The sequence below is a fragment of the Pipra filicauda genome, unplaced genomic scaffold (assembly GCF_003945595.2).
Source record: "Pipra filicauda isolate LSUMZ 115617 unplaced genomic scaffold, ASM394559v2 scaffold508_size1329835_pilon, whole genome shotgun sequence".
NCBI lineage: Eukaryota > Metazoa > Chordata > Aves > Passeriformes > Pipridae > Pipra > Pipra filicauda.
The window spans coordinates 30,460-47,671 of record NW_024104652.1 but is presented as its reverse complement, the minus strand read 5'-3'; the positions used below and the strand labels follow the sequence as shown (position 1 = coordinate 47,671).

Below are 17,212 nucleotides of genomic sequence, written 5' to 3'. Positions count from 1 at the left end.
TTGTGATTCCACAGACAAGAAGTTCCAGGATGTCTGTTACTTACAGCTTGTTCAAACACTCAAGCATGACAAGAATCTTCTTAGCTTGGTTTCTGTATCATTTAGCACAGAGGAAGACCTAAAATTTGCATCCATTTTGTGAATATGGGTGATCTCACCAGCAGTGTTGCTGCATAGAGAGTGAGGCACAACTACTGCATCCTGACCTGCAACATCTGAGTCAACCCCTATCAATTTAAACTTCCTTTGAGTTTCCCAGGGAAAAGACACCCTTAGAAATTGCACAGCTCCCAGTTCAACCCCAAGGGTTCAACAACATCTCAAATGTTTGCCTCAGAAAGAGAAAATAAAGAATTAGGTTTCCTTCTCTGTAGCACTTGCAAGAATTGCTGCCTCTCAAACACAGCAGCTTCAATACCACTGGTGCTGCATTATCATCCACTGCTCTGTGGCACCAGCAGTCCAAGGGAAGAGAATTTCCAGCATTCCCTGCTCCAAGCACAGTCAGAGGGGGTAAGCAAGGAGAAAACACAAAGAATTACCTTCCTATCTTCTGCACTCAGCAAGATCCAGAGGTTAAAGCTCCCATATGCAGGTTATTTTAGAGGGCTCCTGCACTACCACCCTGCTGGACCAGATGCCCCAGCCCGGCTGAGAATCCTTCTGTGGTTACATTCAGCAGGAATTACTGAGGGTGAGTTACTGTCAGAGGTTCCTGCTTTTAGCTCTTATTCTCCAAACAATATAAAGAAAAAAAGAAAAGAATGGGCATTGTCTGAGGTAGCTGCAGAAATCAAAGCAGTGAGACAAAGAGCACACACCAGCCTGGAAGAACTGCACAAGCACCACAAGGCAATGCAGAATTACACCTACAACAGCCTGCAAGGGAGCCAAGCAACACCTGCTCTTGGGTAACAAGAGTGTTCTGTGCCCTGAAACCCACCCAGGATAAATTATTCTTCATACCCCGTTTTAAAGAGCTACCTGAAACCTCCTGGATCACTGCATGTACCATAAGCACAGAGTCATCACAGCACTGCTGAAGCTTTGGGGTTTTTTTAAAAAGTCTAAATAACCCAGAAATTAACAGTGCAGCAGTGCAGAGAACTAGACTTCAATGTATCTTCTTCAGACTAAAAACACTCTGACAGCTCCCTAATTCACAGCAACCTTGGGTGTTTGCTTTTATCATAATCCATAACAAAGTTAATCAGACATCTCTAGCCAGGAAAAGATTTTTTGCAAGGCTGTGAAGTGTTTACTGCTGATCAGCAAAATGAATTCTGATCTACACAGCTTTGTGACACAAAGTCTTTCAGCTTCACCCTTTAACACACAGAATTCTGAGGTTTTTCTTCCCTTAAGAGGGCTTCCCAAAATGTTACATCAAACGTCGATCCTTCAGAGGCCTCCAAACACCACCACAGATATTTAAGAATTGTGAGGTATCTGCATGCACATACTAAGAATGAATCAAAGTCACAGAGGTGCTGAATTCCTAATGTTTGGGGTTTTTTTAATTTCTGAAAGCTCAGAGATGCTGATCTCCAGCAGAATCTCCCTACACAACTTCTTGCAGTGGCTGATGGGACAGGAGACCTTGCACTGCTGTTGTCTGCACGTCCTCAGTGATGCAGCAAGACGTGGGTTTGTGCAAGACAACAACACAGGGCTCGTGTCGACACACAGATGCCACCACTGAAGTCACACTGAAGGCTCTCCAGCAGCTGAGTTTCTTGGAAGACCAAAATTTTCACTTATTTGCAGGGCTACTCCAGCCTGCCCACCCCTGGTTACGCTCTGCAAACTGGAGCTTCATTCCAACAGATGTTAAGTAACGTGCCCAAGTGGGACAATGCTTTGGAGAACAGAAAACAAGTTTAAAACCACGGTTAGTTCTCCCTCAATTTTTTTTTTCCCTTTGGAAATACAGCTCTTTTTCTTTGCCAACGCCCACAAAGACTGTCAGCATACTATTACTATTTTTGTTCACTAACTTTCAAAAAAAGCAAACCACTCCATATGTTTCCCTCTATTTGACTGTATTCCTTTGATTTTAAAGGCAAGGATGCCCTATGGGGCAAAGCAGACCAAGAAAACAGAGGATCTGTTTAAAGCAATGTTTCCCAAAGTACAGGCTGTAATTTCAAACAGCATTGCAGGATTAGAAGTAGCATTTGCAAGCCAAATGGAAATTCAGCTGTAGAAATAAAGCTCATGAGCCTGAGACTGAAATTGGAAGTGCACTGCCCAGCAACCCATAACTGGAGGAGCCAGTTCAGAGGCAGAAATCAAGTAATTGATTGCAGCTGCCTGGCTCCAGAGATTCCCTTCTGCCCTCAAGTTTTTATATCTGACATCACTCTCCATAAGGGCACCTTGGCCATGCTGCACTGTTTTCAGCAGTAGTAGGATGCTAAGGAATTTTGCATCTCACTGCAGTGCAGGAGGATGTGCAAGTACAGATATAATCTCTCCTTTTTTGCAGATACCCAAATTCTTACCTGTCTTCCCTCTCCCAGCTAAAGGTTCTGGACACGCATTTTAGAACATGAACAGCACATTCCCTTGCTACTCTGTCAATACTTTGGCATTATATCCACAGGAATATCTCTAAGGGTCTCCCACAAGTGTTTTACCTTCCTCTTACAGCCCTAAAAAAGCAGAGGAAAGAGCTGCAGCATTTGCTTCTGGTATGTACAAATCTCTCAGGCTCTACCACCTTGAGGGGGAGCAGAAGACAAGAATGAAGTCCAGAAACACTCACACCCCATCAGTTTGTTTCAGTACCTTTGCCTGTAAAACTCAGACTAAATCTTCTGGAACTGTCCTTTATAAAGGAACAAGCCTGAAGTCCATGGGAGAGAGGCATTCACGTCTGGACAAACCCCAAACTTCTCCTTTTGGCCAAGGACAAAAAAATCCTCCACCGGGCTATTTTACAACCACTTGGAAAGGGAGACTTTCCACATCCAGAAAGTTTAATTTTGAGTAACACAGAATACTAGCCCTAGTTCTGCAGCAAGCTCATTCATGAGGCAAAAGTATGAGGCTGCTGAACTACACGGGACATTGTTTGCAACTCCCAATAAAAAGTTTCAGGTTGTGTTCAGAATGACTCCAAAAAGCCGGTTTTCCAAGAAAAGCAGACACTTGGAGCTATTCTTCAGGGACATCTTTTTCCACTGAAAAGGCAGAGAAGAACTGATCCAAAGCAAAAGTACAGACCACCACCAGACCCTTGCCCTGTAGTTCATGAAGGTCACTTAGGGCTTCTCCAGGACCCCAGTCCCAAGCAGAGCAGTTCTCATCCCGAGGCACTGCGCTGACTTGGACACACAACACAAGGAACATTTGCTGTATTGAAGTTTTCAGCTTCACAAACACCTGTGACAGACCTTATGGTGTGGCCCAGGCTGCTGCTGGGCATTACAACACTCTTCTACATCCACCCCCGAGTTATTTGGGGTGGCAGAATGGTTGTGTCTGTTCCCACTCACTCAAAGCTGACATCTCACCGTTGTTATTACTCCTGCAGGCAGTGGAGGGGAAGCAACAGCAGTGACAAGGAGAACAATCAAAAAACAAGGAGTTTCATAAGCCAGAGAACCAGCAAAGCATGATTTCCTCTGGGTACATGTCTTACAGTTGGATTCCTTCTTTGTCTACTACAGTGACAGCTCCAAGTGAAGCTTTTTCTCCGAGGTGAGAATCACAGTCACAGGGATTCCCCGATGCCTAAGGAGGTGGGGGCTCATTCATCTTACAGCCTCTCCTCAGCTGAGCTCAAGCAGCATTGGGGAGGCTCTGGAATAAAATCAGCTCAGTGACACTTCATTCCCAGTTACAGAGAACCACCTCACCCGTCACCGCATCTCCCAGGAAATCACGGCATGTTCATCAGAGGCAGGTGGAAAATGCCTGGGATAGGGAGCCAATAGTGCCAGGAGGGGTGAGGATGTGGTGTCCTCCTGCAAGACAACTGCCCAGACAGCCAGGAGGAGCAACTACCTCACACCTGTCTCCACTCCAGCCCTTTGGGTCCTCACCCCAAAACTGACCATCATGTTCTGCCCCAACATCTGCTCTTTGCAGCCTCAAAGAGGCATCGGATCCTGAAACAGATTATCCCACACCAGTTAATCCCAGCAGTCCCACAGGCTACCAGCAGTTGCCATGACCAGTTTGAAACAGGCACTTGTTTAGACCTTCTCTAGATTTTAATTCCCTAATTTCTTTTTTGTTATTTATGCCAAGAAAAACTGCCCATCTGAATAGTCTTATCTGGACTTTTGTTCTTCCGAAGCGAAGGAGGATAATACAAACAGAAAAATAACAGGAAGCTAAAAGGTCCTGTCAAATTCTGCTCGATAGATCACTTTTTATTTAAATTGTGACAACAGCTGTCACAGTCTGAATAGGCCTGTACATCAAATAAACCCCATCTTTCTCCAAAAAACAGGCAACAGAATATGTAAAGCCTAGGAGTAGAAGGAAGAAGAAAAGAAAAAATATGCATTATCCCCAACCAGGTCTTTAGACTTAATAATGACTAGAGGTGGGAAGTTACCTTTATTTAAGTAAACCAAAGGCTGCTTACAATCACTTACAGAGGCTCCACTTAATTCATGCACAAGTAATGGCAGCAGGAGGGTGGAGAAAATCCCTTTGTACATCTGGTTTCAATGAATGAGTTGTTGTTTTTACAAATGGATACACTTATTTTCTGGCTATTAAAGAGCATCATACATTCTTATCTCTTAGTTTAACCCAACTAAGAGTTTTGCTCTCTTGACTTATGCATGACAAACTGATCTCTAATGCATTTCTCAACCTCTGCACAGCACAAAGCACCCCACTTTTATGAACTGATTTCATCGGTTCGCAAAACTGAGACAGCTGGTTTTTCTCAACTGTCATCTCCTCCCAAAACTTACAAATCAGCCCATACTCCTTCTGGCTTGGGTCTGAATAGAGCCTGCAACTGGAACCCAGCCAACCCCAAATCCAGTTCCTTCCTTCCTGCCTTCATGCCCAGAGGTGAAAGAGCAAATCACTTTTGCCTCAGAGATCTGCCTACCCTTTAGCAAAGTATTATTTTACAACTGTTCTCTCTGTGCTGAGAGATTTCCAGTAGGCAAAGCCATAACATAAACCAGGCTCCTCCAAGGAGCTTAAGGTGCAAACCAGCAATATCTGACCAGAGGCCAATTCCTGCTTTGAAAGTCACATTGCACATAATAAACTAGGAGAGTGCACTGAGCTTGACTTAGATCCTGCTAATCACTTAAACCCCAGCTTTGCTTACAGAGGGAATTGTATTTTTTGTAGTCTTCCTGCATCCTTACATGGAAAGGATTTTTTTGCTGTATTACACCAGTCTCTGCACACTGGAAACTCAAAACTTGCCATAAAACTCAATGGATGGCACTCCAGTACTGTAGCTGGAAGTGGGATTGTGCAACCCAAGAGATAAGGCACAGCTGAGCCAGCAATGGAACTGCAGCGTTTTGTGTTCAAACACTGAAAGTAAGGCACAAAACACAAGTCAAAAGTTAAAGCTCTTCTGCTCTGACAGCAAGCAGCCTGTGAAAATACTGAAAATACAGCTTATTTATCTTTCATAGGCAAAAGGAAGAACATACCCAGAGCTTTTGGGAAAGCTCTATCACAGCCTTTAAATGAGTGCAGGAATTCACTACCAAAAAAGGTTAGTTAAGAAAGTACTTGTGAAAATTATGAAAATTGTTCCATTTGCTTCATTTGCTGGTAGTTTTTTGGCAAAGTCCACCGAGGTATTGACAGCACATTTAATTAAATCTTCTGGCAGAGTCGGATGAGGGAACACTCTTAGGAGGGAAGAAATCCTCTGTTTCCACTGCAGCCCTGCAGCAAAGCACTGCAACCTCTCCCAGCACACACTGGTCGTTCTGGAATGGGACTTCATGCCCACAGCCCAGGACAAAAGGCCACACACTAAAATCTAAAATCATGAATCAAAACTCACTTCCTGATGCACTGGGAAACTACTCCAGCAAATTTTAAGATTCAGAAAGCAATTCCAAGTGGGTATTACACATCTGTTAGCAGAAAGGTTAGGGCAAGCACAAGGTAATGAATCCCATCTAGTCTGAGAGATTTCTCTTCAACATCAAAATGATTTTTAATCCAAGTATTGAGCTGCACAGTATTTGCTCTCAGAGGTCAAACATGGACTAGGAGGAAGGCAAGTTGGAAGTACAGTAACACTTTGGTTTATTAATCAGTGTTCCATAAAACCCCACAGTCACTCTGCGAGGCACTGAACCTGCCACAGGATGTGCCTGGAAGCAGGAACCACGGAGCTCCTGGGATCTGTCAACAGCTCAGCCTTTCCTGTGAAAGGAGGACATACACACACTGCTCCTGTTTCAAAGGCTGTGGCTCCACCATCCCTAAATCAGACACCAACAATCATGCTGCTGCACGTGAAGAAATACAGCTGTGCTTATATCAAAGTTTCAGCCCATTAACTTCTGTGTCCAGACTAAACAGTGCTTTCACTCTTCCTCAGGGCACGTGCTGGAGGGTTTGCACACTTGGTCTCCAGTTTATTTGTAATACCCAAGCAGAGATTTAAGCTTTTACAGCTTCAATTTGTTTACTTTCATACAGTGACTAATTGTCTTCACAGTCAGTACCACTTTGCCTTCATCCATGAAATTCCCATGTCCTAAGAGGATACATCTCCCAAGTTTGAAGCCTACCTGTTGGACGAGGTATGACTAAAGCCATCCACTTTGAAGAATAAAATTGTTTCATGACAGTTTATGAACTTACTGGATTCTAAAAGACAGCACACGTTCGTGGGTGAAGAGTAATTTGAAAGCCTACTAAGCACATCACTACAGTTCAATAAGTGTTTCAAAAAGTTAAAAAAAAAAAAAATTTATCAGAGAGAAGGACTCTGCCAACACTACTTTGTCCTCAATTCCTTGAATGTAAAGAGAGTAAAAAGAGAATTTTGCAACAGCAGTGATCAGTTAATATTACAATACTCAAGGAGACAACCATAATGCTTCTTGGCTTTCTCCTTTTAACCTACTATGGGCCAGCTGTTTCTAATTTTTTCCTGCCTGTCCCCATTCCTCAGGACAATTTGCAGCACAGCAAACTAACATTTTACAGCAGTATTTGTCACACTGACTGCTTGCACCTCTGTTAAATACAATTAGTTGCTGCACAGCAATGTAGCTATATCACAGTTAACATAACCAATAAATATGACACAAGAACATTAGGTCTTTATTGACAAACACTTAGTGAGGACACATTCCTCATTCCCTAGCACAGGAAGCCACCTTATACATAGATTAGGAACAGTCCACATCTACTTCACCCTCCTTGAAGCACCCAAGTTGTATCTACAGCGAGGTCACTATGCCTATGCCCAGTATTAAAAATTATACTGTTAAATGAGGAAAAAACCCATCTAAAGCAAATTACCTCCAGAAGCACAAAACAGAGCCTGCCTGCTTTCCCTCCCTGCAGGAAGAACAAACTGCTATTGAGAGAGCAGCAATGCCTGATAGGTCCTTCAGCCATCAGCACCTTCCTATCACACCTCATCAAACAGAGCTCATCTCCAAACCACTTTGCTTCTAATACAAGGAACTCTCCAGCATTGGAGGTGTTGTCTGTATCCATTTGCACAACTGCTGTTCATAATACGTTTCAGCCAGATGACATTTCTGTTGTGGAACAGAGGAAAGCTTTTAGCTGAATTACTCTATCTGCACCATGAGCCAACAGCTGCTGTACCACTCAGCTGCACACGTGCTTCCCAGTCACCTCCCAGGGCTTCCAACACTGGGATATGAAGAACTGCACAAAACTTCATTGCAAGATAGCTGATACTTGCTGTTTTCAGGAACAGAGGTTACACTAGTCAGAAAATGTAATTGCAGAAGCATTGTTAGACAATGCAAGTCCAGTGTCACCTTGTTCACACACCACTCACAGCCCAATCACACTAAAACCCCGTGTCCTCCTGCCCCACAGCCCCTCAGGAAAACATCTTCAAAGACTGAATATTTATATTACAACTGCTGTAGCTTCACTTGTCTTTTCCAAGGACTGTCTTCTTGTATCCTGAGCTCTGTTAGCTCCAGACAACAAGTGCTGTTCATGTTTCTTAGTCAAACCTAAAGAAGGCTTAGTCTGAGTGCTGAACTCCCAGCACCACCATGCCTACTCAGACATCAAGAAAACCCTACAAACAGTTTACTCCCTGCTGTTCTTCCCTGGTCTGTCTTTGGTTTTCAATCCCATAACCAGAAGGGCCCCATCATACAGCCATCAACACCACAGAGACCCAGTCAGAGAGTTATCTGCAAAGAGGTGACATGACAAGCTTAACTGCACATCTGGCCATCCAGGGAGGATGCAGGATGCTGCACCACAGCTGAAGGGCTGGGGCAGCGCTGCCCCAGCTCCTGCCCTGCCCTCAGAGCACACTAATCCACTGCCTTGGAACCCCCACTGCTCCTCACTGTACTCCTTGCTTAACACGAGGACCGAGACTATTCCAGGCGACCGAGTAATAGGATTTAAACAGTCTAATCCCAGCTGTTACTTACAGTTTGTCACACAAGTCACGAACTGGTCCCCCAAAGTACGTGAATGTCACTGTGAACTCAAGCCCCAGGACTGACCTGCATAAAGCTACACCAGGAGATGGCTAAAAAAAAAATATGATGCCAAAATAAGAGGCATAAGACTCTGAACTGCATCTTGTCAAGAAGGAAAAAAGGCATCTAAAGAAAAAGCAAGGCCCCTTCAACATGGTATTAGAATATGCAGGTGACAAGTGAAAAATGCAAGGGCACCACAAGTGATGTCTTTATAAAACAAACAAAATGAGCAGCTTTGCCTTTAGAAGTCTCTGGAAGCAGGCATGCTTTCCATGCCAGCATTCCCATCCCTGTCCCTCAGAGTTCAAACACAAGTCACATGCAAGGTTTTCAGTGGTGACCTTGGGACAGAGCAAGAATAAACAAGGATTTCTGTTGGTAAAAGGAAAAGCATCCTCAACACAAATGAGATTTAGGGTATCAAACAGTACAAGTGAAAAAGGATTTGACAGCACAAAGTACACTGGAAACCAGCTAGAGATCCTGCTGGGAGCTCAGACCAAATCCTCCTCTGCTTTACTTGCCTTGCTGACCACAGGGCAAATAAGCCACAAGTGTGACAGTGCAGAATAACCAGACACAACTCTAGATCGCACCATGAGAAGCATTTCTACTAAACAAAAAGCAGAACTGCAACTAAAAACCTAGAGGAGTCGTCTTTGGAAGGTTTCATACCTGTATCAGCCAAAGCCACCCAGGACAAACTCAGAGCCAAAGCACGTGCAGACAACGCCAGCAGGAAATACAACACAAGACAAGCCTCCCTAAACAGCAGGTGCCTACAGGCACCTCTGTAGTATTTTGCAAACAGCTGTAAAACTTCTCTGCTGGCACTTTGAACTCGTGAACAAACCCTACACCTTCAGCAAGGCACCCAGGCTCAGAGGTGTACCACACTCACACACCTCCCCGTTAAGCTGAGAGCACAGGAGAAGGTTGTATCTTCTCAAAAACTGCACTGATACCTGTTATCACCACTGAGCAAGTTAGAGAGCAGCATTAGCTCCATAATAAATGGGAATAAACCAGCCATAACTTGGTTTTGAACTGGATAATAAAAAGTTCCTGAATTCTTAGGGAAAATCGGTTCCCAAGCAACCTTGTAATCACAGTTGTAAAACAGCTTGTTGTTAAGAAGGAGCGTGAAATAGCTTAAGGAAGATACTGCTTTCAGCAACAAAAAACAAATCTCAGCAGCCTAGAAAGTCATTTCTAGGTTTATACGCATATTTTAAAGCAGAGCCAAGTGGACTTTCCACAGTATTTACCCACTTATAAATTTCAGCTGAAAATGGAAAACTATGAATCCCTGATTCTGCCACGATGGGAAAGGAGCAGCTACTTGGTTCTACACAACAACTGCATCAAAGGCAACAAAGTCTTACATTTCTCAGACTTGTTTACTCAGAGTAAACTGTCTGTTTTCCATATATTAAGAAAAAAATCCCCTTAGTCTTCTGTTTCCACATGTGTGACCTCCTGCCTGTACACGCCAAGGGGATTAGTTTAACTTCCAGAAGGCACTCAGCTTCCTTTTTAGAACAAACATTAAACATGCAGATGTTTGATGCTCTGATTTGCTTCAACAAATATAGATTTTAGCTTCTGGAGTCTGACGTTTCTGCTCTCTTGATTTTACATGGGTACTGAGATGCTGTGAATAAAGCCTACAGCTGGATACAAATCTGCACTCAGAGAAAGTCAAAAGTACTCCAAGGAATAGGAGAGTTGCAGAAAACCAACTTGAGTATGTTTTCTTTCTCAGCTCAAACGAAGCAAAACCTTTGCTCTATCCAGCCATGCACAAGCTTTCACTGAAAAATCCACAAATCTTTCCTCAAATATAATCCTTTCTGCTATGTTTTTCTACACTGCAGTTAATGTTCTATTCAGACACAATACTTCTGGTGTTTGATTAATCTACTTGCAAGTTCTGAACTGCCCCTGACCACACAGTCTCAATGTGCAGCATGTAAGACCCACCATAAACTGAGCACGAGGCATAAAGGTCTCCAAGAAGCCATTGCCAATATCAAATAATAAAAAAAAAAATCCATTTCTCCAGAACAGCAGCAACTGCTGGAGCCAGTGATTCTCCAAGAGAATCCTGACCTTGAAGGTATTTAAGGGGTGCCTCCCGTTATCGCTACAGTTGCTCCTTTAAATGAAACTAAAGTACATTTTTAAATAAGGCTTAAAAGCAGAACCTGAGTCACCCAAGCAGCTTCACCAATATACCTACACCATTAAGTGCATAAAAATTCAAAAATCGTTAAGCAAAGCCTCAGCTTGCTATCAGGCAACAAATCCATCCATGTGCAAACTAGGACCCCAATTTAATTCCACAGCCAGGATCCCTCTGCCTTCAGTTCATAAGAAGCAGCAAAGAGCTGTCAAGGACAAGCAGAGACACCACGTTATGTCTGCATTTGTCAACACCACTGCAAAGCTGCATCAGCTTCCTCGTGAACTGCACAGCAAAAGAGCAACAACAGTTACCTGAAAAGCCAAACAGGTAAGTTTAAAGAAAAATGGAAATGTGCTTATGAACAGAAAACTCTTCAGAAACTTTGTTTACCCTGTCAGGGAGGTAACGGTGAAGGAGCAACTTCGATCAGTCAGAAAAAGCCACTACAAGAAACAGGAATTTAGTAACGCAGGTCCTTTCAGGTTAACACAGAATGACTGTTTCAGATCTAAAACTGCTTCAAGTATAAAGTGGTCCATCCATCAGAACAGCTTCCCAAAAATTACCACAGAATTTATCACTGTAAACATAGGTGAGAATTTTCATAGAATCCCTGAATGGGTTAGGTTGGAACATTGGGACATAAAAGAGCATCCAGTTCCAACTCCCCTGCCATGGGCAGGGACATCTTCCACTAGACCAGATGGCTCCAAGCTCCAACCTTTTATTCTGCTTTTCTCAAAAGGTTAAATTTAAGCAGAACTACAGCCTGTTTATTTGAGGTTGTTCAACAGTCCACATTAAACAAAACTCACACAATTCACAGCAGCTCCTTTGGGCCTGAGGCCTCCCAGTTTACCAATTCATTTATTTTAATGGTTGACAACGGAAAATTTACATACAAAATGTTGACAGCAATCCCAAAGTGACCACTGTAACAACACTAAGGGACAGCCCTTAGAATTTTGTCTAGTTAGATAAAAAAATGTATTAGATACTGCAAAACCCATTAAGCCTGTAAGACAGAGGGCTCCTCAGCTGAGGATGCATCAGGTTGCACCTCCTTGCTAATGAGTAGCAAACAGAAATGTTTGATTAGTAAGGAACATTCCATTTATGTGCACACAGCTATTAGAAACCCCATCCAAACCCCTCAAAACTGGCTGCAATACAACAGTCAAAATATCCAATGTCAGGTACGAAATCTTTCACTGCTGGAGAACTCAGCCATTGGCAAACACTCATGTCTTTGGTGTTCCTCCTTCAACTTACATCTTTTTAATCAAGTGAGTTTTCTGCGAGGCCACAGCTGCCCATGGACACCACCCAGTCCCAAAGGAAGGGGGATTTAAGGGCACCAGGCCACTGACACCTGCCTTCAGTGACAGCACCTTCTGCACCAGGGACCAGCTCCCACACAGGAACAAAGCCAGGCCTGAAGGACACGTGGAATAAAGTCATCAGAGCACAGTTCAGAGCTGGGGACAAAGGGGCACCGGGAGGAAGGGGACAGGACACACCTCAAGATGTCAACAAGATACCAGACAAGTCAAACAAAAGCTACCGACAAACAATGCACTGACACCGAGACACTGTTCAGGTACTTGTTACCGCATTCAGCATCTCCTCAGCTCCCTCCAGCCACGCGTTCCAAGAAATACATAATGAGCCATTACTTTGACAGGACTTCAAACAAAGCTGCTTTTTTTTCTTCCCCCCCCCCTCAAAAAAAATTAGAATATGAATGCTTCTGCTCCACCAAGAAATCCAGAGCCTTTTGTGAGCAGATGATGCTACGAGCAGATGTACTACAAGCAGATTCACAATCGAGCAGATGATCTCTTCTTTACCAGCCATCTTGACCTGCCTGGCTCGATTTACATAAACTGTGTCTATTCACTACAACATTGATTATGTAAAACTCGGCAAAATCTTGACCAAACACGCAGTGCCACATCACTGGCAGGGCAGACACGCAACGCGCTGCTGGGAGAAGGTTGTTGGAAATGTGTTTGCAGCAAGGACCGGCGTGAAACGCCCTGGGCTTCACCTGGGCTCACGTTAAGGTGCAGACGAGCAAAAACTACTGCGAGACATCACAGCAACGTGTCCTGGTGGGAGAACCACCTAATGCCAAAAAAAAAAAAAAACAACCGCCTCCCCCCCTTGATTTAAAGGTCAACAACCTCGCTTTAATACTGCTGAGACAGAGTAAGAGCAAAAGATAAAGGGAAAGTTTTGTCATCTTAAAAACAGGACTCTCAGCAGCTTGCCAGGTGTGCCAATTCCTTTGTTCGTCACCCTTTTCACCACCTAATTTAAAAGTCTCGCAGCTCAAGACACAAGTTATTCATCAACATCACAATCAAGGCTTTTTTCAGAAAAACAACAACCCACACAGTGTCTCAAAACAGCTTTTTTTTTCCCCCCCTCCTCTTTTCAAATCTAGCTTCGAGGCTGCGCTATCAATTTTAATCAGGCAGTTGTAAGAGGAGCTGCTTCGCTTCTGCCAGTCCCCAGGTCTCGGTTTCACTACGGGGAGGAGAGCAGACTTACACTGTCTTATTTAAATCAAGCTCCAGATTACAAGATTTTAATACAAAACAGGTATTAAGAGGTTTTTTTAGCCCGCCGAACAGATGCTTAAGCCGTTCCAAGAGTTCCTAGTCACAAATGTTGAGTCACCAAAGAGAGAGAGAGATACGTTTGCATTATTTATGGCACTACAGACAACATTCAAGATATCTCCGATAGGACACGCACTAATCAACTCCTGAAGTGGCAAATGGATCTTAAATCCCCCGTCTTCGGTTCAAAAAATGAAAAAACACCGTTCCTGAAGTCATGGAATTTCCTGGACTGCTTCCATCATGTCTCCCTATTCCCACATCCCGGCTCCCAAGCACGTTGTGTGAGCGGTGACAGCAAATGCCCCATTGTTTCAGCGCAGTGACCAGAGAGACTCAGCTCCCCGTTCACAGACTTCTTGTTCCCGACTGCACTGCAGGGACAGGAGGGTCTGTTTGCTTTTCCAGTACGTGTTACACCTCAGGAGATGTAACCTCAGCAGTTCCACAGAACAGCTGAAACTCAAACACGACCTAAACTGAGCCATATGAAGTTTATTTAAATTTCACTGGCATGTTTCAACACACACAGTGAAGATCAAGACCCCGGGAGAACCGATAAGCAGAGATCAATGGGTTCCCATATTAAAGGCAGAGCACACCAGACTTTGCCAGGTTAAGATCAGAGCCAAAACATTTCATACTTCTGTACTTTCAACTGCTGCTAAAAATAGTAGGGCAACAGAAAGGAAAATGCTTCCAGCTGTGCACAAAGAGCCTCTGCAGCACAACATCAATTTATGCACTCTAATTTAATTAAAGATTCAGCATTATACTATGACTTTATTGTCAGAGACAGTGTTGCACAGCTGAGCTCACCCTCCATTTCCACAGCTGAAACACTAAGAACATTTCTTTATTAAATTTAGTGTGATATGGTTATTTCTCACGAATCGAGTGACTTAAATTCAAGGATTTCAAGTACCAGCTACGCCACGTTCGTGGGAGCAGCTGTATTTTATTCCCCGGTAACTGCATCTTGACCCGGTCTCGTGACAGGAAACATTCAGCATCCCTTAAGGAAAAAAGGTGCACTGTCGGATACGAGTACCCATCCTGGGCTGCTCTTTTCCAAACAGTTGTTCCGCAGAGGTGAACGCAGCTCTTTCTGAAACGACTCGACCAAAACAAAACAAAAATCCCTAAGAAGCCAGAACAGGGTTTCCCACGACCTTGCAGCAAACATGTACCAGATTCTGGGGGGGTTGGGGGGGAAGGCTGAAGCTGTTCTGCCTCTGGCTCGAAACCTCTCTGCTGTGTTTATGTATAAAAATTATCCCATTAACCATACGTTTCCACGCGTTAAAGTATCAGAATTAAGCATCTCTTCTAAGGGTTCAGAAGGGCTCTCAGCAAGCGCGGCTTAGACGCTTCTCCCTCATCTGCTTCCGCGGCGCTCGGCGAGCTCTAACAGCAGGGCAACAGCGTAATGCCAAGCGGATTACTTTAAGATCCATATCAAGCCGAGAAAATAAACATTTCCACTACGAATCTGAATATAAGCACTTCACCCTCCTTCTCCGCCTCCTCCTCCCCCTCACCCCGCGCCTCTCCCCCTCGTTCCAAAGTCATCTCTCCCCTGCCATCTGCAAGGAGGACGCCGTCTCCCGGAGCCGGGCGGGCTCACACGGCGGCAGCGCCGCCGGAGGGACGGGGAGAGGGGAGGGGGTGTCTGTGTGTCATAACGCGGAGCCCCGCACCAAGTTTCTTCTTCTTCTTCTTCCCCAAACCCGCCGCGACATCCCCCCCCCGTCCCCGTCCCCGGGAGCCGCCGGTCCCCGCTCCGCCCGTTCCGCCCTCGGGCACCGGGACCGGCAACGGCCGCGCCGCGCGCTGCCCTCGGGCACCGGGACACCCCCTTCTCTCCTCGGGCACCGCGAGTCCCCCTCAATACCCCCGCGATACCCTCAGCAGCCTGGACCCCCCCCCTTCATCCCTCCCCGATCCCCTCAGGCACCGGGACCCCCCCCCCCTCCTCTGACCGCTCCCCGCACACACCGGGACCCCCCTCGCCCCCCAACGGCGGCTCCGCGCGCTCGGGCGGTGGGAAGGCGGGAATCACCCCCTCGTTCCCACCCCCCGCCACCCTTCCACCTCCGAGCTCTCCCTCACAGCGCCGAGCCACCCGAGGGGAAAGAGCGGGGGGGAGACACTGAGAGAAAAGAGGGGGGGAAGCCCCCGCCGCTCCCCCCTCCATCCCCCCCCCCGCCCCCGCAACCCCGGCTCCCCTGCCCAGCGCTCACCCCAGCACCACCAGCTCCCCGTACTTGACGGGCTCCTTGTTCAGCGCGCACAGCTCCTCCTGGCTGGGCGAAAACATGGGGCCGCCGCCGCTGCGGTCGCACCGACGGCCGCCCCCCCACCGCGCGTCGCGTTTCGCGTCCCGTCCAGGCAGCCGCCGCCGCCGCGGGGCCGCGTCCCGAGCGGGCTCCGCTCCGCTCTGCGCCCGCGGCCGCCAGCAACGGCCACTACACCGCGGGGGGGACGGGGGCGGGGCCAGCGCGGGCACGGACCAACCCGCCGCGCCGGGGGAGGCGGGGGGGGCACGGCAAGTGGCCCCGCCCTCCTCACGCCTATTAATGGCCGGTGGAGGGGGCGGAGCGAACCACGCAGAGCACCGCCCCCTTCCCGCGCGCCTCCCCCCCCCTCGGCACAGCGAGCGGTGGTACGGCCCGGCCGTGTTATGTAAACATAGAGTAAAGGGGACCCAGCCGCTCTTAAAGGGGCCGCGCACCCGCGGGACCGGCGGGACCGGGGGCTCTGATCACGGGAGGGGGATGAAGGAGGTTCTAAGTCACCTCACGATGTGTTCCAGATCACCTGTGACGTTCCACATCACCTGGGGGTGTCCAGATCCCAGCGGTGTCTCCAGCCCCCCCACCTGACCCAGGTTTAGGTCACCTGCGGGGCTGGGTCTCTTCTCGTCTGTGCCGCGGGTTCTACATCACCTCCCCGCGCCTTTGGAGATCTGTGGTGCTCTGGGTTCCCCCTGGAGCTCCTGGGTCACCTCCTGCCCCAGCGGGAGGGGGCTTGGACCACCCCCATCTACTGCGCCTTCCATGTGGTCTCCAGCAATGGGGCACCATCAGCTTCTGCACTTGTGGCTGGGGAAGGGCCGCTCCCCTGTCTCCCATGCCTGCATGTGGCAGGACCCACAGAGCCCACCTTCCAACCCCTTCTGTCCACTGTCTCCTTCTGGGGGTACAGAAATGCCCCCACCCCCTTTGTTCTTCAGTGGTCTTGAAGGTCCTTTCCAACCCAAACCGTTCTATGATTTCCAAGGATTTTCTCCCCCCAGTGTCTCCCCCAGCACTCCCTTCTCTCCTCCTTTGTCCTCTGTACCAGACTAAAGCCCCAAACCAACAAAGATTGGCTTGACATTGATCAAGGTCGAGGATAGAAATCCTCATTAGCCAGTATTGGGGGTCTCCAAGCCACTAACAAAGACAAAAGTAATCTCAGCATCCACCACGCTGCTCCTGGCCTTTCCCAAGGAGCCTTGTATGAGCTGGCACAGTCAGACCCAGGATCAAGTCCCATTCCTCCTGCTGAAAGCTTTCCCTCCGCCCGAAATTGTATTTAGCTATTAATTTTCCCCAGTAATGTTATTTTTCTGTCGTTCTGGTGAAGAGGTGAAATGGAAAAACCAGACCAATCTCGCAGGGCCACACAATGGAGATCTTCCCAGGGGCTGTGTGAAGAAGACAAGATTTTATTAAAGACAG

The 17,212-nt window shown here is 46.7% G+C and overlaps 1 protein-coding gene across 1 annotated transcript in view; it reads right to left on the bottom strand.

Moving 5' to 3' along the window:
• Positions 1-15,932, bottom strand: part of PELI2 (pellino E3 ubiquitin protein ligase family member 2) — a 64,979-nt gene extending 49,047 nt beyond the window's left edge. The window contains exon 1 of the mRNA XM_027719738.2: positions 15,731-15,932. Coding sequence (XP_027575539.1) covers positions 15,731-15,807 — 77 coding nt within the window. The 5' untranslated portion in view covers positions 15,808-15,932. The remainder of the gene's footprint in view (positions 1-15,730) is intronic.
• Between the last annotated feature and the right edge of the window lie 1,280 nt (positions 15,933-17,212).